General features: G+C 40.1%; 1 protein-coding gene across 1 annotated transcript; it reads left to right on the forward strand.

Moving 5' to 3' along the window:
- Positions 1 to 16,651: 16,651 nt before the first annotated feature.
- On the forward strand, positions 16,652 to 26,544 carry Ddx20 (DEAD-box helicase 20). Its single transcript, XM_003479004.5, has 11 exons — positions 16,652 to 17,180; positions 17,556 to 17,650; positions 19,802 to 19,970; positions 20,544 to 20,658; positions 20,777 to 20,919; positions 21,068 to 21,206; positions 21,299 to 21,357; positions 22,032 to 22,114; positions 22,604 to 22,709; positions 22,820 to 22,921; positions 25,086 to 26,544. Exons 1-11 carry the CDS (start codon positions 16,880 to 16,882, stop codon positions 26,234 to 26,236), a joined length of 2,463 nt encoding a protein of 820 aa, XP_003479052.1. The 5' UTR covers positions 16,652 to 16,879; the 3' UTR covers positions 26,237 to 26,544.
- Positions 26,545 to 27,939: the final 1,395 nt, after the last annotated feature.

Genomic DNA, 27,939 nt, shown 5'->3' on the forward strand with positions numbered 1-27,939 from the left:
GATGGTTTTCTCCATCCCTGAGATCTCAGGGCTGGAATCCTCTTGAGAAGCCTCCACTTGGAGCCTGGCTACAGTTAAAACTCAAAGAGAAACAGGCTGATTTTTTGGCAAGAACCAAGGCCTGGGTAGTTAGGTTTTTTCTACTGTTCATAGCACAATACCTTTCACAAACATGTGCCTTTTCCTGGGCCTCAGTTTCCCTTGCTTGTGGTTTAAATCTATGTGAGCTTAACTCTTTTCTTTTTTTTTTTTTTTTCTTTCTTTCTTTCTTTTTTTTTTTTTTTGGTACCAGGACTGAACTCACGACTGACCCTGATTGAACTCACTACCGACCCACGGTTTCCAAGCAGGCACTTATACCACTGAGCTAAACCTGGGCCCCAAGAGCTTAACTCTTTACAAAACTCCCTTCTGACAATCATCTGTGAGGCAGTCCGGAAAAGGGCATTTGCCTGATTTATAGATGAAGAATACAGAATTAATAAAGGCAGCTCACCTTTCAGCCACTTTTAAGGTAAAAGATATTGACAAGGAAAAAACAATAACCTACTTTCAATGTGCAGCTCAAAAAAAAATGCTAGACAAGTCAGAAGTGCATATATTAATTACTATATGGTTCCCATAGGACTTTGGAAGGCAAATATGGACAAACTCTGAAGTCCTTTCATGATGATTGGGCCACTGCAACCCATGAGAAGACCAGTGTCATCCAGGGGGCCTCTTACCCTCTTCTTTTTGTGAGGATATAACTTTTCTCAAGGCAAAGTAGGAGGCAGGAGTAGGAAAAAGAACTATCTTTTGCTATTTCTTTTTCTTTTTAAAAAAGGGCTTAAGTAACAAAGAATAAAGCCTGTTGCCATGGTTATATAAACATTGATAAATATTCCTGGGCTGAGGATGGGGATTGGGAGACATGATTCATTTACTCTACAGAAAAATCAGATGGCTCAGCCTCCACCCTCCTGCCCACCCCCCCAAAAAACCTCATTCTGGGGAAAGAATAAAATTATCTCACTTGAAAATAGATAAAGGCCAGGCATGGTTGTGCATGTTTGTGGTGGCTGAGGCAGGCAGATTACTGTAAGTTCAAGAATTCAAGGCAGACTTGAATACATAGACCCCGTCTCAAAAACAAAACAAAGAAAAGAAATCAGAGATTTTGAGACTGATTGTGGGCATATTTTCTCAAAGCCATCAGAACTGTAATGGAAATTTCAGGGGCTGGGGATTTAGCTCAGCAGCATAAGCACCTGCCTTGCAAGTAGGTGGTCGTGAAGTTCGATCCCTGGTACTGATGAAAAAGACAAAAAAAAAAAAAAAAAAAAAAAAAAAAAGAACTTTCAGAAGCACCTGGGTACTTGTCCCCAGATAGTAGGGATAAGTAGATAGTGGGTGTTTTTCACGAGGGAGGAGGTATACTCCTGGAACTGAGTCCAAAGGTGTCAAATAGGTATGGTTTGCACCCAGCATAGTTGGGGAGTGTGGCCCCTCTGTATCCTGCAAGAGCCTAAAGGTCTTGGCACCTATGGATGAGCAGGAAGGGAGAGGCAGAACCAGCTGTGCTCCAACAAAGCTTGGATTCTGAATGAAACAATAGAAACTGTCATACTCCTGGCTTCAGATGCTCTGGCCTCTACCTGAAGATCCCCACTCACCAAGTCTTGGCCTGCTCTGAAAGACACACCCCTGAGCACAGTGTTATCTATCGTTTCATCTCCATAGGCAGCAGAAGAACTGGGAGTTTATCCCCATGTGAGGAAAGAGACATGTGCCACACACCATCTGGAAAGCACAGCCTAACAGCATCTTCCCAAGGGTGCGGTTTTTGTCCCCGCTGCCCACCTCCCTTACCTCTGTGGCTGCCAGTGGCCATTATCTTCATCTCTGTCTCCTCCCCCATGCCTCCTGAGCATCACCAGGAAAGGCTGACCCTAAAGATAAACACATGCTGTTGGAATGTGTTCAGATATCACTGCTGGACTGCTTCTCTCCAGGCAGAGGACTTGCCTGACAGGCTGGCCCAGAGGTGCTGAGCAGGCTCTGTGTGCGTGCCTGTGTGTGAATGCATGGGATGGTGGGTGAGGAAGTGAGGCCTTACTATTCTTGGAAGAGTCTCACTTTTGGGTCGCATGACATGTTCCTTCATCCACTTCAGACAGAGAACTAGAATTTTCTGCTCTATATAATCTACAGATCAGGAGGGACAACAGAATGGATGAAACTGTCTCTGTGTTTGGTAAAGCCTCTCAGTTCCAAAAGAATGATTCAATTAGGTTTTAATAATGATAATAATAATAACCCTTATAATTTCCCTAAAGAATCAAAAATCTCTAGTAATAAAACTTTGGGTGTCTTTGGGGCTGGGGATTTAGCTCAGAGGCATAAGCACTTGCCTTGCAAGCAGGCAGTCGAGAGTTCAATCCCTGGTACTGATAAAAACGAAAAAGACAAACAAAACAAAACTTTGGGTGTCTTCAAACAGAGTTCCATTCTCTTTATTTATATACAGAGGACCTGAGATCTAAAGTGCATGATCTGTTTGGGGATGGAGTATGACGTCCCTTTTTCTAGGACTGTGCTCTTTGTACTACTCTGTAGAAGGTGGAAAGAATGTGTCCTAAGGTAGAGCCACAATACAAGGATGAGAGCCATTAAGGGTATGTGTTCTTGTAGCTCTCCATTCAGGCACTTGCTGTCACTTTCATCCTTAGGGGTGATGGACACCACTGCTCTCACAGCCTTTACTTCCTCCCAAAGTCACCAGGCTTCAAGATCACCCTGTCAGCTTTGAGGGTATTAAAAGTTTTTGGAGGGGGACAAGGGAAGGTATTGGAGGAGCAGTACAGTTTTTGGGTGAATTTCGTATATGAATGGCTCCCAGACTCTCTCATCTGAATATTTCAGTGAGAATTTTAAGTGCAAAATTAGGTTGATCTAAATAATGAGCACTGTATTTATGGAATGATATTCATCCTTATGTGGAATTATTTGTAATTGTGGGCTTGGTATTTATGGGCCTAAGCAATACCATTTTTGCTACTTGGGGAGACAATATTTCCATTTTGGAAATGTTTGTTGGAAAATATTTTTCAAGTGCAAACAATACCTGAAGAATAGCTAAGAGAAATAAGTATTTATGCAAACTAATCCTGGCAGATGCAAATTGTACCAAAAAGAAAATGGCTTGCTTCCAGGACCTTCCTGGGGGCATTCTTTAATGTTTGAGTTTCTAAAGGCCCAGAACTGGCTTCCCTGTAATGTTACCATGGCCTGTAACTCAGAGGAAAGCTTGTTTTATTACCTTCTACTTGGCCCTTTCTGCCAGGTGTGAGGACCAGAGACTGACAGCCTGCCAGAGAGAGACTTGTTAGCAAGAGGGAAAGAAACCCTATCCGATTCTCCTCCTGACACTAAGCGGGGAAGAGAAAAAGAGGTCACCTCTCAGGTTTGGCTCACTGCATATTTGTTTCCACCAGACTGCTAGAAGCCTCTCTGGTGTATTGCAGAGGTCAGAGAACTGTCCTAGCATATCCAGACACCAAATGTGTGGGATATGGTAGAGATTTTAGCCTGGAGATTCTGAAAGGAGAACAATGACTAGAGAGACAAGACTCTTGCTCTAGGACTTGGGGCTAGGTGGGACTGAGGTTGGCAGTTTCTATCACCAGCAAAAAGAAAGCCTCAAATGCCCAGATAGGCCAGGCAGCGAGGCCCAGAGACAGCGTTGCCCTTAGCAAGTGAAGATGCATATTGAAGAATAGGAGCTGAACACACAAAAGCGTTAAGATTTTACCAGCCCTCCTTCCTAGCCTTGGACAGGCTTTTTTTCCCCCCTTGTGATTATTTCTAATGAATCATCATCTATAGAAAGTGACTGAAGCAATGGAGAGTGAATAATGAATTCCCCAAATGGTCTTTTCTGTCTCTGCCTGGAGGGTTTTGGAAATAACTTGCATTTTAATGTTTCAGAATTTTGGAGTCAAAAAAGACCATATGGATAATCAAGATATGTGGCTTCATGGAAAGACTGGAAGAGAAGATCAGTGGGTTTGACACTCCTGTCCATCACTAGAAATAATCCTGACCTAATGTATATTGCAGGCAGGGCTTCCTTGTGTTAGTCATTCATTTGTTCCACTCAATCTGGAAACAGTGCTCCTAGACCAGGAAGGAAGATGACACAGTGATTTGTCCTAGCCACACACAGAGAGGTCTGGTGCCATCAAGTGGAACTGCCTTTGGCTTCCAAACCCACACCCTCTCAGTGATTCAGCTCCTCCCCTTGCAGCTTTGGACAGGTATCTAACTTCTTTGCTCTTAACTTTCTCCTATGTGATCTCTAAAATTGAAAAAAAAAAAAACCTCTCAACAGGCTCGATTTCCTGCCTAAACATATAATTTAACCAACCAAGAAACTTTAATGGTTTACTCTAGATCATGCAGGTGGCTATGGCAGAACCAGCCCAGGAACCCAGACTCAGTGACTGTTGCCTCCAGGCAAGACTTCCTTTTGCTCCACTTTACTTTGGCAGATATTTATAGAGGAATCTAAATCCTTGCCTTGGGGAATTAATGGTTTCAGATAAATGGGAGCAGTTGGGTTTGGGTGTGGCCAGTCCTAACACCAAAGATGAGTTTAGGAGCCCAGTGATATTTATCTGAGTACATACGATTTATTTGTCTGTCTGCTGTTTGTCTGTGTTTTTCAAGTCATGAGTGGTGACCTCAGAGAAAAATTGAGATGACACCATGTCTGGTATGGCAATAGGTACTCTTCTCTGACAGTGTTTCTAATCATTTGTCCTCTCCAAGCAAATTTTGCCACCTTATACCCGCTCTCTCCCCAGATTCCTTCATAGTATCTGTCAATATTGGCAGTTTTGCTCTTCTCTCCCTCTCTGTCCCTTTCCACTCAGTCTAGGATCTGATCATTCATTGGTGTGAGGTCTGGGGCATAATGAGTACGTCTGCGAGTGTCCAGGGCACAACAGGATCCTCCTGGACTCTGGTAACTGGTATTCACCACTTTTACCAAAATCCCTACCTCAGTGTCCTCCCTACTGAAACAAATTGGAACGTGGTGGTTGTGTCAACAAACACATCCTTGGAATGCAATAAAGGCAAGAGCAAAGGTATCCTGGGTAGGGCATTCACAAAGGCACCATTTATCCCTATACATGTGTGTATCTGTGTGTGTGTGTGCGCGTGCGTGCATGCGTGGTGTGTGTGTTAAATGAGCTCTCACCCACTGGTGAGTGGAAAATTAGCTTTGGCAGGTGAGGAACTGGGTGACAGGTGAGGAAGCCAGCAGGATATCAGTGTTATCCTCTTACTATTGCTACTGGTTAGTGTTGCTAACTGTGTCTCCCTACATTTCCCCTCTCCTGAATTGCAATTAGGTAAAATGAAAATGACCTGGAAGGGCTTAGGCATCTGGCAAAGTGATATATCAAGGCACTGGGATGGCTCTATGGCCTCTGAAAGCAAGCTGTGTCTCTGAAGGTGGGCTGCACTGGGCCAAGTGGGAACTGGCATTTTCCTGATGGCCCACAATGCAAGCTGTGTGGTTTATATTTCTAGTGGGTTGAAGAAAAGATGGCACTCCAGGGACTAAATCTTAGGAAATTCTGCCATATGGCATAAAATTGGAAACAGTGTATGCTAAGCTCTGGAGGTAGAAGACCTGGATTTTTTGACATCGTAGATCAACCTTGACATCTCTGCTGCCTTGGTTTCTCTAATTATAAAGTGAGGTGGGTGATCCCATGGCTACTTGCTTGTTGTGAAGGTAAAGTATGTAAAGGCCCTTTGAAATGTCAAGAGCACTATTCTAAATGTGAGTCCTGACTGCTAGGGGAATTTGCCAAGTCTCCTGGGAAGCAGCAGTCTGCCTCTGCGTCACTTTCCACAGCCTGTGCTCAGATAGGTCCATAAGCATCGCACATTCATAAATCTCATCACCTATCTATAGTTAGCAAATAAGAGAAAGGGCAGGCAGATGCCCTCCTTCCCTCTGATCTTCTTACACCCCCAGTCCCCACTCCAAAGGCAATGATCTCGCTGCTCTCCCTCCTCTGCTCCAGGCCTGTCAGTTTAATTTAACAAGGTTGCAGTAGAGGTTTGATTTAATCAAACCAATTGTTGTATCCATCCTGCTCAGGGGTCCCTCAGTGTCACCACTGAGGCTCAGATTAGACAGTGACAATTACTTCTACCCTGGCTATTGCTTCCCCCTCCCTTTCTTTTCCTGGAGGGAACAAGGAGGCAGACCAGTCTCCTAGGACCTAAGAATAGATGCGGGAGGATCAAAGGAGGGAAACAGGCTCTCGCCCCAGAAAGCACCTCTCCGCGCCTTACATGGCCTTGTTTAAGACTGAGCAACAGTCCAGAGGGTGGAGGCAATAGAAAATATGAGCAGAGCTGCCTTGCAAAGACAAGGCTGTCTGAGGACAGAGGTCTGCCATCCATGGTGGCTCCTGACGATTAAAACCAATACATTGTTAGGCAAAAGGTGGAAGGTAGCTGCATGATCTCCTCAAGCACTTATTTCTGGGTTCTCAGCTTAGAACTTGAGGTCTCTGGAGCAGGGAGTCACCAACAACAAGGTGAGGCTGCAACCATCTGAGTTTCTGTGGCTGTGTTGTTGGTTAGAAACCAGCAGTGAGAAAAGTAGCTGCCACCTGAGCTAGGGCTTCAGGGAAGACCATGAAATAACTCCTGTGTGTGTGTATGTGTGTGCATGTGTGCGTACATGTATATTTGGATGGCTGGAGAGCAAGGCATAGGGATCTCTGGCAAAGAAAGTAGAACTGATTTCCCTTAACACTTTTCTTTGGGGGGAAATGGGTGCTCAGCACCTCTTTTTCTCTTGAGCAGCCCAAAGAATAAAGATAAAGGCCTCTTCAGAGAGAATGCTCACTTAGGGTGGCAGAAATCCTTTTTTTCTTTTGCTCATTTGTGTCACATTCTTCTATCAGTAGAGCAACTAACTGACAGATGCACCCCCTTCCTGGGCCCCTTCCAGAGTCTTCTCCCTGCCATTTGTCTCTTAGCCTGATATCCAGCAGACTTTGCTATCCACAGGAGCGGATTATGATTAGCAGAAACCCTTCCTGACAGCTCCAAAGAGAATCCCTCAAATTCATAGTCTACTGAGTGCATGTCATTGCTGCTGACAGCCGCTTTATCAATTAAATTCCACATTCCCAGTCTTTGGAGACACTATGAACCTACCTAATAAATCACAGGTCCCAGTTATTGTTAAATGTCCCATCAGTCTCTAATAAACTCCCTGCCAAAAGGGGCAGGTTATTTATTACACTGCCTGGACAAAAATGGATTGGGCCCCTTTCTCACAAGAAGAGCAAACATGCCACCTTGCTCCCTAAAGACTAGGGTGGTACTAAATGGGGCAATCAATCAGCTCAAGCTTTGGGAAAGGGCAACCTGTTCTAGAGTGCAGGATGATCGCCTTGTGTCCTTGTGACCGGAGATGACTGCTGGGAGGAACACAGGGTTCAGGCTTTTGCACTAGTTGCCCTCTCCTGGTTCTCATCTTAAAAAAGTAGTGAAGGTACTGTCACCCTATAGGTCAAGAAGCACATATAGAAATAGTGATTCTCCATGTGGGAGGTGGTCAACTCAGATTGACCAAGGTCATAAAACAGTAAATTATGACCAGGGACAGAGGGAAGCATGGGCTTAGCCATGGTTCGCTGGGCAAATGGAACACAGGTAGCACTGCGGCTCAGAAAGCAAGACCCAGGAGCTCTTAGCTATAAAAGCTCTGTGTATAGTGCACTTGTCACTACCTGCCTTAAATTAGACCCTAAACTTAGTAGTGATGTGACTGGATCTGAAAGTTAAGATCTAAATTCCTTAGCTTTGCCACGAATCAAGCCCTACTCTCCACTTTTAACTGTGTGTCTCTATCCTGTTACATAACAGTACTGTCTTTGGAAGAGCATAGCACACTCATTTTCTATGCTTTATGGTTGCAAATAAGGCACTGCATGATGTGGGGCTTAAATATCCCTGCAGCCCCATTTCCTGCTAACTGCTGCCATACTTGCCTCCCTTCCACTGGTGCCCTTCCCTTCCCTAAACTATTATGGGTTTTCACGCTTCCCCGCCTCTACACAAACTGTTCTCTTTGCCAGGAATATCTTTTCTGAGACTCATCTTCCGGCTGAGCTCTCCTCCTACCCACATTGCTGATGAGCTCCTTATTCATCCTTCAGGAGAAGCTTAGAACCTCAGCCCCTATCTCTTCCTGGTGTTTCTGCCTTGGAAGAAATGCTGGACTCCAGAGATTAGGTCAAGAATGACCTTTGCGAGCAGTTTTTCCTCATAGTTCACGCATAAACCACTTTGATTTTGGGTAGGGATGAGAAGCACATACAGAAGCAAGCTACTGCTTCTTGAGCATCAAAAGCTGTTCTCCTGTTTCTCAAAAGTTTTTACTTTCTTCCACATGGCAGCCACACTTAGAGCAATGAAGGCCCTGAGAAATGTCAGTACTGCATATGATTTTACACCAGCTTGTGCTACATGCATATTTCATATTTCATCTCCGGTCACAAGGACACAAGGCGATCATCCTGCACTCTAGAACAGGTTGCCCTTTCCCAAAGCTTGAGCTGATTGATTGCCCCATTTAGTACCACCCTAGTCTTTAGGGAGCAAGGTGGCATGTTTGCTCTTCTTGTGAGAAAGGGGCCCAATCCATTTTTGTCCAGGCAGTGTAATAAATAACCTGCCCCTTTTGGCAGGGAGTTTATTAGAGACTGATGGGACATTTAACAATGTGTGTCTTCATTTCATATTTCATATTTCATTTTCCCACTTGGGCTGTTGACTCCTTTTTAGGACAGGAGGTTGAAAGATCCTGGAGTTTGTTCTGAGGTTGATCTGAGTTTCCAATCCACTGTACGAACTCTGTGACTCTAAGTAGATTCTCTCATCTTCTCAAGAGTCACTTGAGGGCAACATCTCCATCTGCTACAGAAGGCTTCCAGAATAAAGTGCAGTCATGAGCTGGGTCTTCAGATCACCTCCCCTACCTCTTCAAAGCTTATTTGCACCCTAAATTCCTTTAGAATGTGATACAGCTTTCCACACCTGTGGATCCCCATATTTACTTCCCTTTGACAAGGTCAAAGACTTGTATTTATTCTTCAGATCTTATCTTAGCTTTCACTATCTCTACGGGAAGATGTGGCAAAACGTAAGCTCCCCCCACCCCCCTTTTTTTTTTTTTGGCTTTTTTTCCTTTTTGTCGGTACCGGGGATCAAACTCATGACTGCCTGCTTACAAGGCAGGCGCTTATGCCGCTGAGCTAAATCCCCATCCCCAGATCTCCTTTCTAATCAGTGTTTAGTTAGGCACGATTGTCTAGAAAAGTGACTACTACACTTTAGATTTACCTGCAAATTACGTACATCTCTATGGCTAAATTCTGGCTAATGCAATGCCATGTGAGAATGATGCAGATTTGATAACATTATGTAAAAAAGGATTGCTGGCATGACAGCCTCTACCCTTTCTACTATTTTGAGCCTTCCTCCTTCTTGCTGTCTATAGCAAAGAAGTGAAGGCTGGAGCTACAGCAAAAAAGAGAAGCTTGAATTCCTGGGAACTTTGTGGACCAGAACTATTATGTCAGTTCTATCTCTAAACTTCTCCACAAGCAAAAAATGGCAAAGTAAACTTCTATCCCAAGGTCTTATTTTAAATCAGACCTAATCCTCATCATAAACCTTTCCTAGTTCCTCACACCTGGGTTAGCTGGCCCACTTTGGGATTTTTGTTTTTGTTTTAAAATTTAAAGAGAAAAAAAAAGACAACAAAAAATAAAACCCCCAAAACAATAGTGGTACAGAATTTCACGACAAGATGATAGGAATTTACCAATGGTTGTTCTATTGCATTTTGTTATCTTCAAAAGAGGTGCTCAGATTACCAGGTATAGGCATGCAAAAAGAAATTGGTTTTTATGAGACAGGATTTCTCTCTGCATTTCAGGCTGGCCTTGAGCGCACTTTGTAGCCCAGGCTGGTCTCGAACTCACAACGATCCTCCTGCCTCAACCTCCTGAGTGCTGGGATTACAGGTGTGAGCCGCCACACTTGACTAAGCATGCAAAATTGATCAAACAATATGAGGTGGACCTCTTTGATTTCAATAGTATTCTGTATTTGGGAGACCATCTGTTTGCGTATGTCATTCTCCTTGAGGTTAGCGGATCTGCTTATTTTCTTCCATTTTAGTATCTCCATCATTTGATTTATAGTAGGCATGCAGATGGTTTTTGTAGAGAGAATAAAGAGATATTTGTGGGTTGAAAGCAAATATTAACATTGCCTTTTATTGCTTCAAGGGTCAAAAAGAGAAAAACGGCTATAAAACCCTAATTTCCTTTCCTTTACATTCCCTCACCCAAGGCCACCACCACCTTGTTGGGTCACCTTATACCATGCTTCCATTTACATAAATTTCCTTGCTAGTGGGCTCAGAAGTCTCCACTGCAACATGAGGACTATTGTGAATCTCAACATCTTTGGGGTCTAAGTCTCCACCCCTTCTATTCACTGAATATCTCCTTCTAGCTTCTTGAAAAGTCTTTCCATGTCAGTGGAACGGAATCAAAAAAAGTGTGCCAAATCATAGAGCATTAAGGACTTTGATCAGGTTTGATCAGGATGGAGGAGATAGGTGGTCAAGATAAAAAAGGCTTGTTCCCTTTGTGACCCTGAGGGAGTTTGATAAAGATCAGCCAATTGCTACATGTTACTCTCACACCTATTATGTGGTCTTTCGCTTTCATGTTCTATTTTTACAGCAAGTAAAAACTGGTCAACAACGTTGTTACAGTTTTTAACTTCTGAGGGAAAAATTTGATTTGTGGTTTTGGCTATAGCAATATAATTTGTTTCCAATAACATCACTGCAATATTTGTGCCTATGTCATAAACAACAAATGCACTAATAGCATGCCTATAAAGTTAACACGTTTTTTCTTTTTTTTTTTGGAAGTAGTAGTCTCCTGCCAGGTTAGTTGACACTGATTGGTGTAAATTCTACAAAACTACTACCGTGTATAAGGAGACCAAGCAGTGATTTTTCAGCAAGGCATCAACTGTTTAAGTTTATTTAGGTCTACCAATGCTTGATGCTGGGCTAGCAACCTTAGGGTAACCAAATGCTTGTCTTTTTTTTTTTTTTTTTTTTTTTTTTTTTTTTGTACCAGGGATCAAACTCATGACCACAGGCTTGCAAGGCAGGCACTTATGGTGCTGAGCTAAATCCCTGGCCAAATGCTTGTCCTTGAGAAGCTTGTAGTTTATTTAATGTGAAGCATGAAGCTAATAAACAAGCAGAACATGGTAAGAGCCAGACTGGAATTATTTTTGTAGTATGAAGTGAGAGAAGAATATAAAAGACTGTCAAAAGCTGACTCTGGACTGAAACAAGCTAAGATACTTACTTTAGAAAAGTTATTCCTTGGCTAGGGATATCGCTCTGTGCCTGGCACGCACAAAGCCCTAGGTTTAACCCCCAGCACCAAAAACAAACAAACAGACAAACAAACAAACCAAAACTAAAACAGAACAAAATACCCCAAAACAAAACCACACACAAAACAAAACAAAACAGCACAGCAAGAAGTCACTCTAGGACCTGTTAAGTATGTTGGCTAGAACGGAGAAGAAACTCTGGACAGAGAGACTACTCAGAAGGCTTTTTTCATAGTTACAAAGATGATGGATCCTAAAACAGGGGACATAAAATTGAAAAGGAATAGATGAAACATTTGGAGGACAATTAACTGCCCTGTAGATCGTATAAAAGAGAGAAAGGATAGAAAGCAGAAACGAGAATAGTTCTGTTTATAGACAAAGTGGAAGAAAGAGATGGGCTGTCCTAGTCATTTTTCTTATTGGTAAAACACAATACACAACACCTGAAAATTAAGGGAGACGCAGTTGATTTTTGGCTTATAGTTTACAGCCTGTAGTGGGCTGGCTCCAAGGCAGGATGGCATGGCAGAGGGGGATGACAGAAGGAAGTTGCTCATGGCATGTGAGACAGGAAGGAGAGAGGGCAACAGGGAAGGAGGCAGAGGAGGTGGGAGGAGAGAGAGAGAGAGAGAGAGAGAGAGAGAGAGAGAGAGAGAGAGAGAGGCTGGGAAAGAAGACAGACTCTTCTGGGTCATGTCCCCAAATACCTTTGGATAAGACCCCAGGCCCCAGCAAGTCAAACTATAAGCATCTATGATCCAGTCACCTTTTAAAAGTATGCCTGAGTCTATAAGCTCTTTGGGGACATCTAGATATAAACTATAACATGAACTTACAAAAAAAAAAAAAAACCTGGGACCTTTAGTGCTACCCCCCCCCCCAGACAGTTTCTCTTGTGGACATTTTGTCAATGTTTCATAAACTTCTGAATAAAAGCTATCTTCATTAGTCCTGACCATAGTGCCAGGTCTCTCCTGTATCAGTTGGAAGGTGGGCAATTCCTCTGTGTGTGTATGTATGTAAGTATAGGGTGTGGGAGACAAAGACCAAGACTATAATCAAAGGCGAAAGTCATGATTGGATGGGTGCAAAATATCCTTAATCTTGGAATTATGAATATATTACATTCCAGAGACAATTTGGATTTGTAACTAGGATTTTGTTATAAAGGAATTCATTTGGTAAATACCAAATATTCATTATATGAGCGATTCTGTTTCTCTCATTAAAAACAACAGAGAACAAGATAGAATATGCAATGAACATACAATTTCAGGTAGTTATAAGTAGTCAGGTAGTTATAAGTTACAAGAGACTAGAGAGTAATGGGAAAGGCCAGGGAGCAGGCAAGATGGGGAGGCTTAGAATTTCTTTGACAAGATGCTTTGTGAGCAGAGATCTACAGTCAGGAAAAGTAGTATGCTAGTTACCTATCCCTGAGATGACAGGAGAGGAGAACACAGAAGACAGGTTAAGTTTGAGAAGTCCATTAGACATCTAAATAGAAGTGCGACCACCACAGGAAGGCCCTTTCCTCTGCACACCCAGAGCAGGAAGGGAGAGCCAGCAGATCTTCCTCTGCCTGCTAGGCACCACCTCCAGAAGGCTCTTTCCTACAGGTCACCTTTTAAAAGTATGCCTAAGTCTATAAGGCTCTTGGGGGACATCTAGATATAAACCATAACATGAAGTTAAAAAAAAAAAGCCTAGGATCTTTAGTGCTATGACCCCAGACAGTCATAGCACTAAAGACAGCATGGGTGAGAGAGTCAGACAGATCCACCTCTGTCTGCTGTGTGCTGCCACCAAAAAGCTATGTCCTGAATGAAGATAGCCCATGTGGCCAGAGAGAACCAGATCTGCCTTCTTCAGGGAGCTGCCACCAGAAGGCTCCTTCCTGCCAGGAGCCAGCAGGAGCAGGGACACAGATCTAGGTAAACTCTGTGCATCTGTAAGCCATGACTGGAGGCCTTGGTTCCTTTTGGCAGCCATCACCCACTAGAAGAATCAGACAAGCATACCACTGTGTGTCTGTCACCATCATAGGAGTAGCAGTTGTAGACACACAGCCTGAGAGAAGCAGCCCCACCTCCATGTACCCCTGATCATCAGTGAAGCCCCAGTGTAGCTGCACAGGTCTGGAGAAGCCTGCTCCACACCCTGCTACCTCCTGTTAAATCTGGAATTAGAGGAACCCAGGTGCCTGTCCCATTCCTCTACACTTCGTAGGGGCAGCCAATGTGGGAAGTACCTGGGGCCCCACAATCAGCTTGCTGGGAGGGACCCAGGAGAATATCAAGACAGAGGAGCAAAAGGCAAAGTCAGATCTCTAGCCCACATACAATAAGTCTGGAAGATACAGTCATGGAAGAAAATGGAAATCACACACCTGAAATCTCTGAGAGAATAGCAACTGAAGTAAAGAAACAACTTCATGAGATTGTAAAAGCAGTCAAATCAGAAATAATGTCTCAGGAAGAAATCACAAACATACTGAAAGAATTGTTCAGCAGGTCTAAACAAGATATAGACAAAAAGAAGAGCATAGGAAAATGATGGAAACCCTGAATGAATGTAGAAAGGAATTACAATGCATGAAATAGATTCAAAGAGAGATCCAGGAAGTTAAAAATTCAATCAAAAGCTGGCAAAATTGCTTGAAAGAGACTGAAGATAGACTTTCAAACCTTGAAGATAGGAATGTAGCTAGTGATTGTGAAAGGAAAGTTCTCTTAAAAATAACATGGAATCAGGAAATAACAACTCAATGGTTGCAAGATGATGCAAAAGAAGCATAATTTAAGAGTGATAGGCATCAGTGAAGAAGCAGGGGTCAACACAAATGAAATTAAAAGGATATTCACAGAAGTAATACAAGAAAACTTCCCAAACATGGGAAATGGATCTGGCATGCAGATAAGTGAGGCATACAGAACTCCAACTAGCCAGAACCAAAGTAAATGTACACCCAGACATACAATAATCAAGATTCCAGAAATTCAGCACAAGAACAGAATATTAAAAGCTGTTAGAGAAAAGACACAGATCATCTATAATGGAAAACAAATCAGAATCACAGCAGAATTATCAACGCAAACCATCAAGTCAAGAAGAGTTTGGAGTGAAGTGTTTCAAACCCTGAAGGAATACAACTTCTACCCCAGATTGACCTACCCAGCAAAACTATCTTTCAAAATTGATGGAAAAATAAGATACTTCCATGATAAAGAACAACTGAAGGAATTCATGACTACCAAACCAACCCTACAGAGTGCTATAGGATATTCTAGAGAGAGATATAGATGACTGTGGTTCCAGGAACAGCAGCAGAGAAGGATCACCAAACAAGACAGGCAATTGAATGAAGGGGAAAAGTAGAGGGCCAACAACAGAAGGACAGCAGGGCAGAGACAAACCAATATATGCTGATTGTAATCATTAATGTAGATGGCTTCAGGTCAACAATAGAAAACACAGGGAGAGTGGATCAAGAAACAAGATCCATTGATATACTGTATACAAGAAACACATTTAACTGGAAAGGAAATTCGTAGACTAAAAATCAAAGGAGAGAAAACAATTGTTCCATGTGACAGGAGATGAAAAAAAAAAAAAAAGCAAGAGTAACTTGCCTATCAACCACAGAATCGATGACATCGTATTTTCATGCAGTGGAAAGCTACCCAGCTATCAAGTAGAATAATCTCAAGTCTTCTGTAGGTAAATGGATGCAACTGGAGATTATGTTTATGGACAAAACAGTTCAAAACTCATAGGCGTGAACCCTAGCATAAGAAACAAAAGGAGTTAATGGGATCCAAAAGCAAAATAGTTAATATAAGAGCAAAGGGGAGGAAACACCTGGGAGGGAAAGGTGGAAACTACAGTTGATTTCTTATTGTCTTGTATTGAACTCTTACATTATTTACACAATTTTGTTAGGTTTGGCTTTGTCCTGTCCTGTTTTGTTAGATTTTATGCTGTCAGATGATAGGGCCAGCTATTTGGAATATAATGGGATATATTATGGTAATCATGGTTTCCTATTATATTGAAGTCTTGTAATGTTTTCACTCGTTGGTTGGATTGGTTTTATTGTTTTGTTTGATTTTATTATGTGTGATGGTATGAACAGCTATGTTGAAGAAAGCGAGACATTATGGTAGCTATTGGTGATTTACTATCATCTTGTTTTGAAGTCCTACTATGCTTTTGTTCTTCGTTTTGATTGGTTCTATCCTGTTGTTTTATTTATTATGTGTAATGGTATACTTTGAGGAAAATGAGATATTATAGTAGCCATTGTTCACTTCCTGTTATTTGGTTTTTAAGTCCTGTAATGCTTTCATTCTTTTGAATGGTTTTATACTATTTTGTTACGTTTGATATTATTGTGTGTGAAGTATGCTCAACTATTTTGAAAAAAAGAGACATTATGATAGCTACTGATGTCCTGTTGTCTTCTTTTTTTGTGTGTCTTTTTCCTTTTTATCGGTACGGGGTATCAAACTCACGACTGCCTGCTTTCAAGGCAGGCGCTTATGCCGCTGACCTAAATCCCCAGCCCCCTTGTTGTCTTCTTGTGAAGTGTTGTGTTGCATGCATTGCTCTGTTCTGATTTGCTTTGTTCTTTTTTGCTTTTCTTTAAAAATTAAAAATAAAAAAAGAGGCGTGAGCGGACTAGTTCACACAGAGGTCTGAAGCGGACTCTGAGAGTTGTCAGCTCAGTTCTGAGTTCCACAATTTTTATCAGAGCTCTAGGAGTACCAGCAACTGTATGTGCCACAAGTCGAGGCCATGGAAATGGGGAACTGTACTAGACATGCTAGCCAGCGACGTAAATCCTCAGGTCTGGCTGTACTCTGGGAGCTCTCTTAAAGCATGGAAGGCGCAGCGAGCTGCGAGCGCAGAGAGGAACACTCGGGAAAAAGCCGCAATGAGGAAAACAGAGCGCGGCGCAGGCAGCCAGACCCACAACCCAACCCCGCTCAACCCCCGCCTCCCCCACGGCGAGTGACGCGCGATGCGCATCACAAAGTGCTCGTTGTTACGGATGCAGCATCGTCGAAGAGTTGGGAGGCGGGAGGCCCGCCCACCACGTGCGCGCGGCGCCCTCTGGCGGCGACACACTGGTAATTTCGCCTTTCCCCAGCTCTCACTTCTAAGCTCTTCCTTAGGCAATATTTTCTCTGTTGTAAGCGTTCATGCGTGTTTCAGCCTCCGATTTCCGTCTTCTTCCTCTACCTCGAGACGAGGCGTGTCAATGTCTTAGCGGGAAGACTACCAATAAAGTTTTTCTTCCTGCTCCCAGAAGCCCTTCCTTGCCCTAAGTATCGCGAGATCCGGTGGCGCGGGTACCATGGCGGCGATGTTTGAACCCCTACCCGCCTCAGAGGCCCTGGAGGCCCCTGCAGCCACGCAGCGTGTGGCCCCGCAAGCCTCTGAGGGGGAGCCACCTACAGAGGCAGTGCGGAGCTTGCGGACGGCTCATGACATCGGTAGCCCTCGGACTCGCACGGGAGACGTGCTGCTGGCGGAGCCGGCGGACTTTGAATCGTTGCTGCTGTCTCGGCCGGTACTGGAGGGACTGCAGGCGGCCGGTTTCGAGAGGCCCTCGCCGGTGCAGCTCAAGGCCATCCCGCTGGGACGTTGCGGTTTCGGTGAGAGTCGGGCCCCAAAAGGGGCTGGGAAGCCCAAGGAAGGGGGACTGAGAAGGCGTTGCCACTCGCCCCGGGAGAGCCCCGTGTCTGCGCCAGTGCCCAGCTCGGCCTGGGTGAGGCGCTGGATGCGCTGTTCAATTTGAAGATGATTTAAGACTCTTTCCAGCAGTGAAAAGGGGGTTCCAGTTTTTAGAAGATTGGCAGTAGAAGCTCAGGGACCAAACAGGCTTCTGGACATGGCCTTATGTGTGTTTTGAGAGTCGACTAAAAATGGAGTTGCTAGCTAGGTGGTCACTGGAGACCCATGCCAACATGGGTACCTCAAAGCTTCATCAGTGAGATGCTTACTAGTAATATATTATTTTTCTTTCTCAGATTTAATTGTTCAAGCTAAATCAGGCACTGGGAAAACCTGTGTATTCTCCACCATTGCTTTGGATTCTCTTGTTCTTGAAAACAGTAGTACTCAGGTGAGTCCTGCTCAGATGACCCAGGAAAGGGACGTATTCTTTACCACGGGTCAGGTGAACAATCAGTGGCTCCTCAGGTGAAAGTAGTTTGATAAATTGAATTAAACTGTATGAAAAATATAAAAGATTTTAAGGTCTTTGAGTAGTGATAGTGACCAATACATTAGAAATGCTTGAAATTTGATTCTTCATTTTTATTTTTTTATTTTTAGTACTGGACATTGAGCCCAGGGCCTTTGCACTGAGCTACATCCTGAGCTCTTTTTAATTTTTTTATTTTCATTTTTAATTTTTGAGATAAGGGTCTTCATATGTCATTCAGGCCTGCCTTAAATTCGTGGTGGACCTCCCTGTTTCTTGAGCCTTTCAAGTGCTGGGATTATGGGCGTGTACCACCATGCCTGACCTTTTTTTATAGTTTTTACTTTGAGATAGGGTCTTGTTAAGGCACTAAGTTGCTAAGTTGAGCTGGAATTTGCTGTACTTTAGTTTCTCAGGGTACTGGGGTTACAGGTATGCACAACTTTGCCTAGTTTCATCTTAAATAAGAGTAAGTCTACCGTATGTGTCAGATTTTATCAGTATTCAATTAAAAATTTATTTTTTTGCTTGCCAGATTGGGATGAGACTAAACATTTGACTTGATTCATGGTAATATGGTGCTCTGTCTATGGGAGATAATTGCTTAAAGCCCTGATTTCTCGTTTTCTAGGTTGCCTTGGAATATTTCTAAGATTATTTTACCAAAATTAGCAGGAAATTAGGGTTTGGGTTTATTTCTTCAATAAAAATTTATTGAAGTCTGGGTGTGGTGACACACGCCTGTAATCCCAGCACTTGGAAAGTAGAGAGGTAGGAAGACTCAAACTGTGAGTTTGAGGCCAGCCTAGGCTATTTAGTGAGTTCAAGGCAGTGAGACCCTCTTTCTAAAAAAAAAACCAAAAAAACACTTTGAACCAGTATTATATATAAACAGTATCCTAGATACATTGGAGATTCAAAGATAAACTAGGTATGATCCTCATAGCCTTACTCTGGCGTTTAGTAACTATGGTAGACTTTATTTCAAGTTCACAATCATGTATTTCTCATGATCAGCGTTGAACTGTGGTCTATTCTATCTTTATCATCTAGGAAAAATTTTAAGTTCTATTTTATATTTGCTAAATTACATGATATGGCATATAGGAAATCCTTCTATTTCCTTAAGACCTATGTAGGATGCTTTTATATTTAAGATATATTTCATATTTTGGCTTGGGACAATATGGCAGCGGGTCAGAGCCAAAATCTTAAAAAGGTTCTATAAATAAAATTCATATTGCAAAGATCTTGTTAATCAAATTTTGTATTATCAACATTTTTGTTGTGTATGTGTGTCAAAATAATGCATGAACATTTTTTGAAAATTCAGAAATGTAAAGGAGAGGAGAGGTATAGAAAACAAAATCTATAATCTTATTCACCTAAAGAAAAAACTGTTTTGTCATTTTCTTCTAGTCTTTTTTTTAAGTAAATTTTTTTCTTATGGTTGAAAACATGAGTTTTATCTTCTCTAACAATTATACTACAGTTTTCACTCTGGGACCTAACACCTGGGATTAGCTCTCTAATTATTTTTCCCCTAAATCTATTTTTCCCCTAAATCTCCCCAGCAGCCTTACCTTCTTGCAAAACACTATACTTTAAAATCTTTCCTATCTGCTGTTTCCTGTTCCTGAAACGTTATTCCAAGTGTCATACAGGTAGTGCTATGCTGCACAGTTTCAAATGTTACCCTCAAGGGCGCTTTCTTGATTACTCCATTTAAAATTACTTCTCTTGTCACTTTATCCTTTGCTCAGTTTGGTATTTTTCATTATTCTTTTCACTATTTGTTACTTATTTTTGTTGTTTATCTTAGAAACAAAGCATTGAAGTCCCAAGAGGGTAAGGGTTTTGTACTGTTTTTGCAGCAGTTGGTATGTTGCCTCACACATAGTAAGTTCCTAATATTTATTAGTAATATTTATTAATTAAATGAATATTTTTTTCTTGTCAGTAAAAACTCGCCATTTAAGTGATCATTTTATTTTAACACAATATAATGAAAGTACTAATCATATGTATTTATTTCTCTGATTTGTTATGGTGTATCTTACATATTTTTAGATTTTGATCTTGGCTCCTACAAGAGAAATTGCTGTGCAGATACATTCTGTTATTACAGCCATTGGAATAAAAATGGAAGGCTTGGAGTGTCATGTATTTATTGGAGGAACTCCATTATCACAAGACAAAACCAGACTTAAAAAGTGTCATATTGCTGTTGGATCTCCTGGTAAGACATTGATGGCAGTTGGTAACTGAGGCTCTTAGGAAGTGAACACTTTAACAAAAAGTATATGAATCTTTTGATAATTGTAATGATTATTTTGAGCAGAAATGAGGAACAGTATTCCAGTGAGATAGACATATACCCAAAATAACCAATAAAGTTTTGGATCCATTCCTCAGGATATTTGAGAACACATAAGAAAGTCTTCTGAGAAGAAATGTGACTAAGCTGTGGATTGAGTTTATTTTTTGGCTTCTATTAATCCTTTGGTCATAAATTACTCAGAATAAAAATCTAGTAATCAGTGCCTTGGCATTGAGGTCTTTTGATAGGAATGGTAATTGTTTTGTGTACTTGTGATGAAAAATGAGAGAAAAAAAATAAAGGGTTTAGACTAGATCAGAATTTAAAATTTCTAATTTGTGGTTAGTATAAATGCATGGTGAGAATTGAATCAGGAAGTTAACATTGTGACCTGTGAATAGAGTCAAATATTGGCTGAAATTTGTCAAATTTGGTACATCATAAATGTTTTGGTGTCTCTGTGTGTGTTTTCTTTTTTGTTCTGGAATTTAGGAAGAATTAAACAACTCATAGAACTTGACTACTTGAATCCAGGCAGTATACGTCTCTTTATTCTTGATGAAGCAGACAAACTTTTAGAAGAAGGAAGCTTTCAGGAGCAAATAAAGTAAGAAAAATAAATAAATTACTTGATTATAAAAATGATACCCCAAAGTTTCTATCTTTAGCTTTTCTAGAATGATTGTCTGAATAATTGTTGTGCTATATGTTTTTTTCTTTTGCAGTTGGATTTATTCTTCATTGCCTGCCAGTAAACAGATGTTGGCAGTATCAGCTACTTACCCTGAATTTTTGGCTAATGCTTTGACAAAGTACATGAGAGAACCCACTTTTGTAAGATTGAATTCTAGTGATCCAAGTCTCATAGGTATGTGCAGATTATTGGGTACTTACATTACTGGTGTTTTTACAATATCTTAGTTTTCCTTTGCCTGTGTGGTTATTGATGTTGCATAGTTGCTGTTAGGATATAACAAATACATTTGTTTTAAGCACTAACTCTTGATTTCTTTTAGGTTTGAAGCAGTATTACAAAGTTGTAAATTCTTACCCTTTGGCCTATAAGATTTTTGAAGAAAAGGCACAGCATTTACAGGAACTTTTCAGCAAAATTCTGTTTAATCAAGCCTTAGTCTTTTCCAATTTGCACAGCAGGTAATATAACTTAAAAAGTTATCTAGAAAAGCTAAAATGAGATAGGCATAAGACAATCTTTATAAAATAAACTTTCATATTATTTTTTATAGAGCACAGCATTTGGCTGATATTCTTTCTTCTAAAGGTTTTCCTGCTGAATGTATTTCAGGCAAGTTCATCTCTTTAGTTTTTTTGTTTGTTTGTTTTTGGGAACTGACGATCAAACTCTTGTCCTTGTGCTTGTTGGGCAGGCGCTTGTGCTGCTGAGCTAAGCCCCAGCCCCCATCTCTTTAATTTTCATTTAGTATGTTGACTTGAAGCCTCCCAAGTCAGGAGGAAGAAATACCACTTCATGAATTGTCTTATGCCTGTGAGAGTACACTGAATCTTAAGAGTAATGGAAATTTCAGGCTTATTTTTTTTTTTTTTGAATTTGATATGTTAATATATTTTTTTGCAGTAACTTGGTATATAGTAAAACAGAAACTAATATACAAAGAGGATTACTCTTTTTTTTTTAAACCTCTGTTATAGCCACAGAAAACTTAAAGATTATTGTCTGAAGAGGCATAATCTTGACATAATCACTGTTAAAATACTAAAATGGAATTGACTTATTTATCTTTGTGATGCTGGGGATTGAATCCAAATTGATTGCTGCCCTAAACCATATTTTAAAAGGTTCCGATTGTAGATCTTAACCCAGATTTGCATAGGACAGAATTAATGGTGGTTAGTATATTTAAAGTGTTCAGCCTGGGAGTTATAATTCCTGCTTTTTGTAGATTTGATAAATATGTATAAGCTTAGTTGTTTTAATGTGACTTTCTTGGATCTTTTTAGGCAACATGAATCAGAGTCAGCGCCTAGATGTTATGGCTAAACTAAAGCAATTTCATTGCAGAGTTCTCATTTCCACAGATTTGGTAAATTTCCTGTTCAGTTTGGGTGACTAATCCATTTTGACATATGTTCTATTATCAAATGTACAGATTTTATATATTATTTTATGTGGGTGTTTCTAACAATATCAGAAAATGATTTTCTAATTCTGGGGAAATGTCTTTAATATTTTGGTTTTTATTTTCAAAATTGGAATGAAAATCCTTTTTCTATAAATAGGGTCTTGGTCTTGATTTGCTCTTGGTTATAGTAGACCTGTATGATGTATATTAGTAGCCATGTTCCAATTAGGAATGGTGATTAGTTTTCATAACTTAACTTACTGGTGTTGAAATGTGAGGGAAAAGTTAGAGGGTTTAGATTAGATCAGACTTTTAAATTTTTAATTTGTCATTTAGTGTGTAAATGCATGGTGAGAATTGAATCAGAAAATTAATGTTATGACTTATAGGGTCAAATATTATAAAGTGAATGGAATCAAACAAATAAGTATTTGTCTTCTTTAATTCAAGACTTCCCGTGGGATTGATGCTGAGAAAGTGAATCTGGTTGTAAATCTGGATGTACCATTGGATTGGGAGACATACATGCATCGGATTGGCAGAGCTGGCCGTTTTGGTAAAAAAAAAAAGTTTCATAGCTTTTTGTAAGATGAGGAATCTTACAAAAGATTTTTGTAAGATGTCATTTATTTGATAATAATGTACCGAACACTCCCTCTGATTTAGGTACATTGGGACTGACGGTGACCTACTGTTGCCGTGGAGAAGAAGAAAATATGATGATGCAAATTGCCCAGAAATGTAATATCAACCTTCTACCCTTGCCAGGTACATTTTCCTGTTCATTTTGTTGACATAACATTTGGGAAGTTACGCATAATGAAAATATCAGAATGCTCATACTTTCCCAATACTATGCACATGTTAACTCATTTAATTCTCACTGCAATCCTATGAGGTGCTAGTGTTACCTACTTCTTGTAGGTTAAGACTATTTTAGGAAAAAGGGATTAAGTAAAAGTGTTATAGCTAGTGAATAATAAAGTGAATATAGCTAGTGAATAACAAAGCAAGCAAACTTTTGGTACATGGAAACTGGAAGATAATCTATATTAGCTCAATTTTTTAAGATAAATGCAGTTTGATTTTATTCTTTGATACAAGAGAGAATATTTTGTCTTTTAAATTGCCATGAAGGTAATTTTTGTCATATTCTTGTTTGTCACCATGGGGAAGGAAAAGTTTTTAATTTGAATACTATTTTGAATTTGAGTTTTTTATGAATCATTTGTCATGCTGGTTTTTTTTTTTTTTTTTTTTTTTTTTTTTTTTTTTTTTGCCTTTTTCCTTTTTATTGGTACCGGGGATCGAACTCACGACTGCCTGCTTGCAAGGCAGGCACTTATGCTGCAGAGCTAAACCTCCAGCCCCTGTCATGCTGTTTTAAAATGCTATCTTGGAAACTGCGTTTGAAGCTATTAATCTCTTAAAAATAAAAAACCCCTCTTAAAATGCTTTTGAATACAAATGTAGTTTAATTATCTCATATATACTATATATTATGTGTAGATCAATATATGTGTATACATACTACATATTACATACATACTACATAGTAACTGAATAAATGTAACAAGGATTTTGATTATGTATGTTATTTTATAAAGCTAGATTAAGCACAGATCTTGGAATCCTATGGATTCTATTGGGCTTGGCTTTGTAATATTTTATTTTCTGATCTTTTGCAAATCTCTTTTAATTGCTCTAAATGGAATGTCTTGCTTTGGAAAATGTTTTGGAGTAGATGGTCTTACCAGTTCTAAGCTGTCAGCGCTTTTTATGTGAATAAGTCTATTAGTGTAATGTGAAAATTGGTAGAAGTTAAGACTTGTAAGACATGCTGAAAAGTGATATATCTGGATCTTTATGTAGCAGAACCCTGAAACTATTAGTGAATGATTAGTCATGTAACAACAGACTGTTCAGATGAGTTTCCTTAGGAGAAGGAGAAAAATTGGCCTGTATCATAGGCATAGGCAAGCAATGCGTAGGAGACAGTCAGAAAGTCTGTTCAGCAGAGTCAAGATCCTACACTGAACAATACAGACCTAGGGGATTTAGAAGGTATACTTGTATACTCATGGCGCATAAACAGCAATAATGGACAGGCAGAATCTGCATAAAGCAGGTACTCAAGTATATCTTGTCTGCCTAAAACAAAAATGATCATGTTTTGAAAAGGTCTGAGTACATAAGTGGTAGCAAACTGTTACACTTGGATGGAATAGGACATTTAGAGTTGAAACCAACACATTTTTAGAGCTGAAAGTAATTGGTACTGTAGATCTTTTCACAGTCATCTAGCTTTTTTTTTCTCTGTACAGATGTTCTCTTTAAGGCATTGATTTTTCCCTTTTGGAGTATAGGATGGCGGATTTAGGTGGGTACAGATTTAGAGATATAATATTTCTTGGTGGTACACTTTAGGGAGCAGAATCCATTTTTTTTTTTTTTTTTGTCTTTTTCCTTTTTTATCCGTACCAGGGATCGAACTCACGACTGCCTGCTTGCAAGGCAGGTGCTTATGCTGCTGAGCTAAACCTCCAGCTCCTAGAATCCATTTTTTAGTATTATTTTGCTGTCAGCAGCAGTGAGGTAAAAGAAAGGCTAGAGAAGAGAAAGAAGACGAAAGATGGGAGAATTGCTGTAGAACTGTGCATCACTCTTAGAGTGTTTTTTTTTAAGTAGGGTGGGAGAGACAACTGCTTTGTAGTATGAGATAGGTCTTACGTATTTCTTAGGCAAATTTTTTTTATTTTTTTCAAATTCTTCTATTGCAGAATTTCTTAAAGTGTTATATTTCTTAAAACTACTTCCTATATTTTTTAGTATTTTATTTCTTAGTCGACTAGAAAACTTTATGCAGTCATTTGGAAAATGCTGGTGGAGAGTAAGTTGATATTTTAATACTTTTTTTCTTCCTTTTATGTAGATCCTATTCCTCCTGGTCTAATGGAAGAGTGTTTGGATGGGGATGTGGAGGTTAAAACTGCTTTGCATGCAAATGGCTTAGCATGTGTACCTACCCAATCACTGAAAAAGCAAATTCAAAAAATAGAGAAAACCTTTCAAACTCAGAAAACAAATGGTAACCACGTGGCTTCTTCTAGAAATACTTCTGTATCTGTATTATCAGCCAAATCAAAACATAATATCAAGCAAAAAGTTCCTGTAAAAAGTCACTCAGAGTGTGGAATCACAGAAAAAGCAGTGTCACCAAAAGAACTGGGGTGTGCCATAAAATTGAAAGAACAGATGAATTCTGTTCAGACTCCTGTTCAGATCTCTACCAACAGTCAGCAGCAGGTCAAAGAAGCTTCACATGGGTCACTCCCTAGAATTCCTTGTCTGTCTTCCTTTAAAATCCATCAGCCATGCACTTTGAGTTTTGCAGACCTGGTAGAGGATTATGAACACTATATTAAAGAGGGGTTACAGAAACCTGTAGAAATTATCAGGCACTACACAGGGCCTGAAGATCAGACTGTGAACTCTCAAAATGGTTTTGTGAGAAATAGAGTTACTGAAGAAAGAGTACAGATACTTGCAAGTAGTAGCCAGTCTGGAGACTCAGACAGTGATAGTGATTCTTACAGTTCAGGGACTTCCTCCCAGAGTAAAGGAAATAAGTCATACTTGGAAGGCTGTTCTGATAGTCAACTGAAAGACTCTGAATCTACTCCTGTGGCTGGTTATCTCTCTTTGGAACAACCTCTGAATGGAAATGACATCACCAATCCAGAGGAATATCACGAATATCCTGAAATCCAGATAAAGACAAGGCATAAAGAAGGCTCTAACCAGAAAGTGAAGCAGAGCCGGAGAAACCTACCTAAGCATTCTTATCGATCGCAAGCACAACTTTGGGAAGATGATTATTATTATAGGGAAACATATCCTAATTTTTCTGATGCCTACCAGGATTATGAAGAATACTGGAGTGCTTACTATAGGGCGTGGCAAGAATATTATGCTGCTGCTTCTCAGTCATATTATTGGAATGCTCAGAGACATCCAAATTGGATGTCAGCTTATCACATGAATACAATTTATCTACAGGAAATGATGCGTGGTAACCAGTGATTATAACATATACAGGACCAAAACCACTGGAAACTATCAACAATGTTTGATAGGTGGATATCCATCTTCCTTGACCTGGGCATTTTTGAGGAACTTGAAAAAACTTCAGGCTTTCCACTGGGACATGTCTGTTTTTCAGATTTATTTGGTCATCTAGGTATATTACCTCTTTAAGAGACTTCATCAAACTCTTAGAATAAGAGTCCCCAGGTGCCATTTTCTATAAGCTGTTCCTAAAAGAAACATTTGGAAAGATATCATATATACCACTGCATACTTAAAAATAAAAACAGGTTTTGAAAAATGTTTATATTGTAGAATTCTTCATAAAAACTGTGGGCTGCTTTTTCTGTTTCTTTTTTTTTGCATGGAGACTAGGTCTTGCTATGTAGTTCAGGCCTAGTTTTGCCTCAGAAGCTTGGAGATCCTCCTGCTTCAACCTCCCGAGTGCTAGGACTACGGGTGTGCATCACCATACCTGGCTTTAGACTGCATTTCTCTATTGGTAGATTCCTGTGGAAATTTGTGGCACAGTAGATCTTTTAGGATCAAAAAGAAAGGAATGTTTAAAAGCGTTATGTTTTCCCAGTTGCTTGATATGGTGTTTGCATTCAGTGAAATATTTGTTAACAGTAAAAAATACATTTAGTCAAATGTATTGACATGTTTATTTCTCATCTTTTTAATGTCTTTTGTTCTTGAGGTTGTGAAAGGTGTCTATATTTTTACTGTGTATAGGTAAGGATCATAAGTGGTTGCCATATTTATGTTGCTTAGAGGATCCACTCTTTGTTGGTTCTTGGTTTCTTTTATGAATTGCATGAAAAGTTATAGGTCAGTGATGGTGAACCTGTAGCACGCATGCTGCAGCTGGCTTTTATCATTGAAAGCTCTAAAAGTTTTGCCATCACTGTTACATGTTTATCAGAAAATTTCTCGTTGCATAAATGGAACTGTAATTCTGAAGGATTCATAGACCCTCCGTAGCTCATGTGTGGGACCCAGATTAAGAATTGAAATTCTACTCTTCTAGTTCTTAGTAGTATTTTATGGAAGCTGGAGTTCATTCTTTTAGACTTATCTCACAGTGTGTCCTAATCTTGTCTCTTCTGGAAAAATTTCTCCAGTTTTTATGTCTAGTGCTAGAATGTGTGTGTGACAGCATTTTTCTGAGGTACATAAATTATGAGACAAAATCATAATTCTTTTTTTCTTATTCTTACCACTTAAGTCCTTTGATTCCTAGAACTGTGAACTCGATTTTGAGTGAAAAAACCCTTTATGTGGACCGTTTATTTGCTTTTTGAAAGTACTTTGCTATATACGTACTTGGCTAGGCAATATCAACACTTTTTCCTAGGCCTCTTAGCAAACTCCCACAGCCATTGTAATTATGGTTTAAAAATCTTCAAAATGTAGTCTTAAACAGTGTTTAACTTGGATTCCTGTCATTTGGCTTGGTGAATAGTAGGCCTTAATATGTACCAGTCCTGTACATGTACTGCCAAGTTAGAATAAATTAACACTATAGATAGCAAATCCATAATTAGGTCCAGTATGTCATTAAGTAGTAGAGATTTTAATTACACATTTAAATAAGAGCCTGTCATTGCTATATAATTGAACTTAATTCTTTTTTTACCTTCTCCCCCATAATCCAGGTATGTTCACAGTTTGTCATTGCTAGGGTATTTTAATTAGGA

The sequence above is a fragment of the Cavia porcellus genome, unplaced genomic scaffold (assembly GCF_034190915.1).
Source record: "Cavia porcellus strain 051 isolate PalLab524CR breed Dunkin Hartley unplaced genomic scaffold, mCavPor4.1 scaffold_1, whole genome shotgun sequence".
Taxonomy (NCBI): domain Eukaryota; kingdom Metazoa; phylum Chordata; class Mammalia; order Rodentia; family Caviidae; genus Cavia; species Cavia porcellus.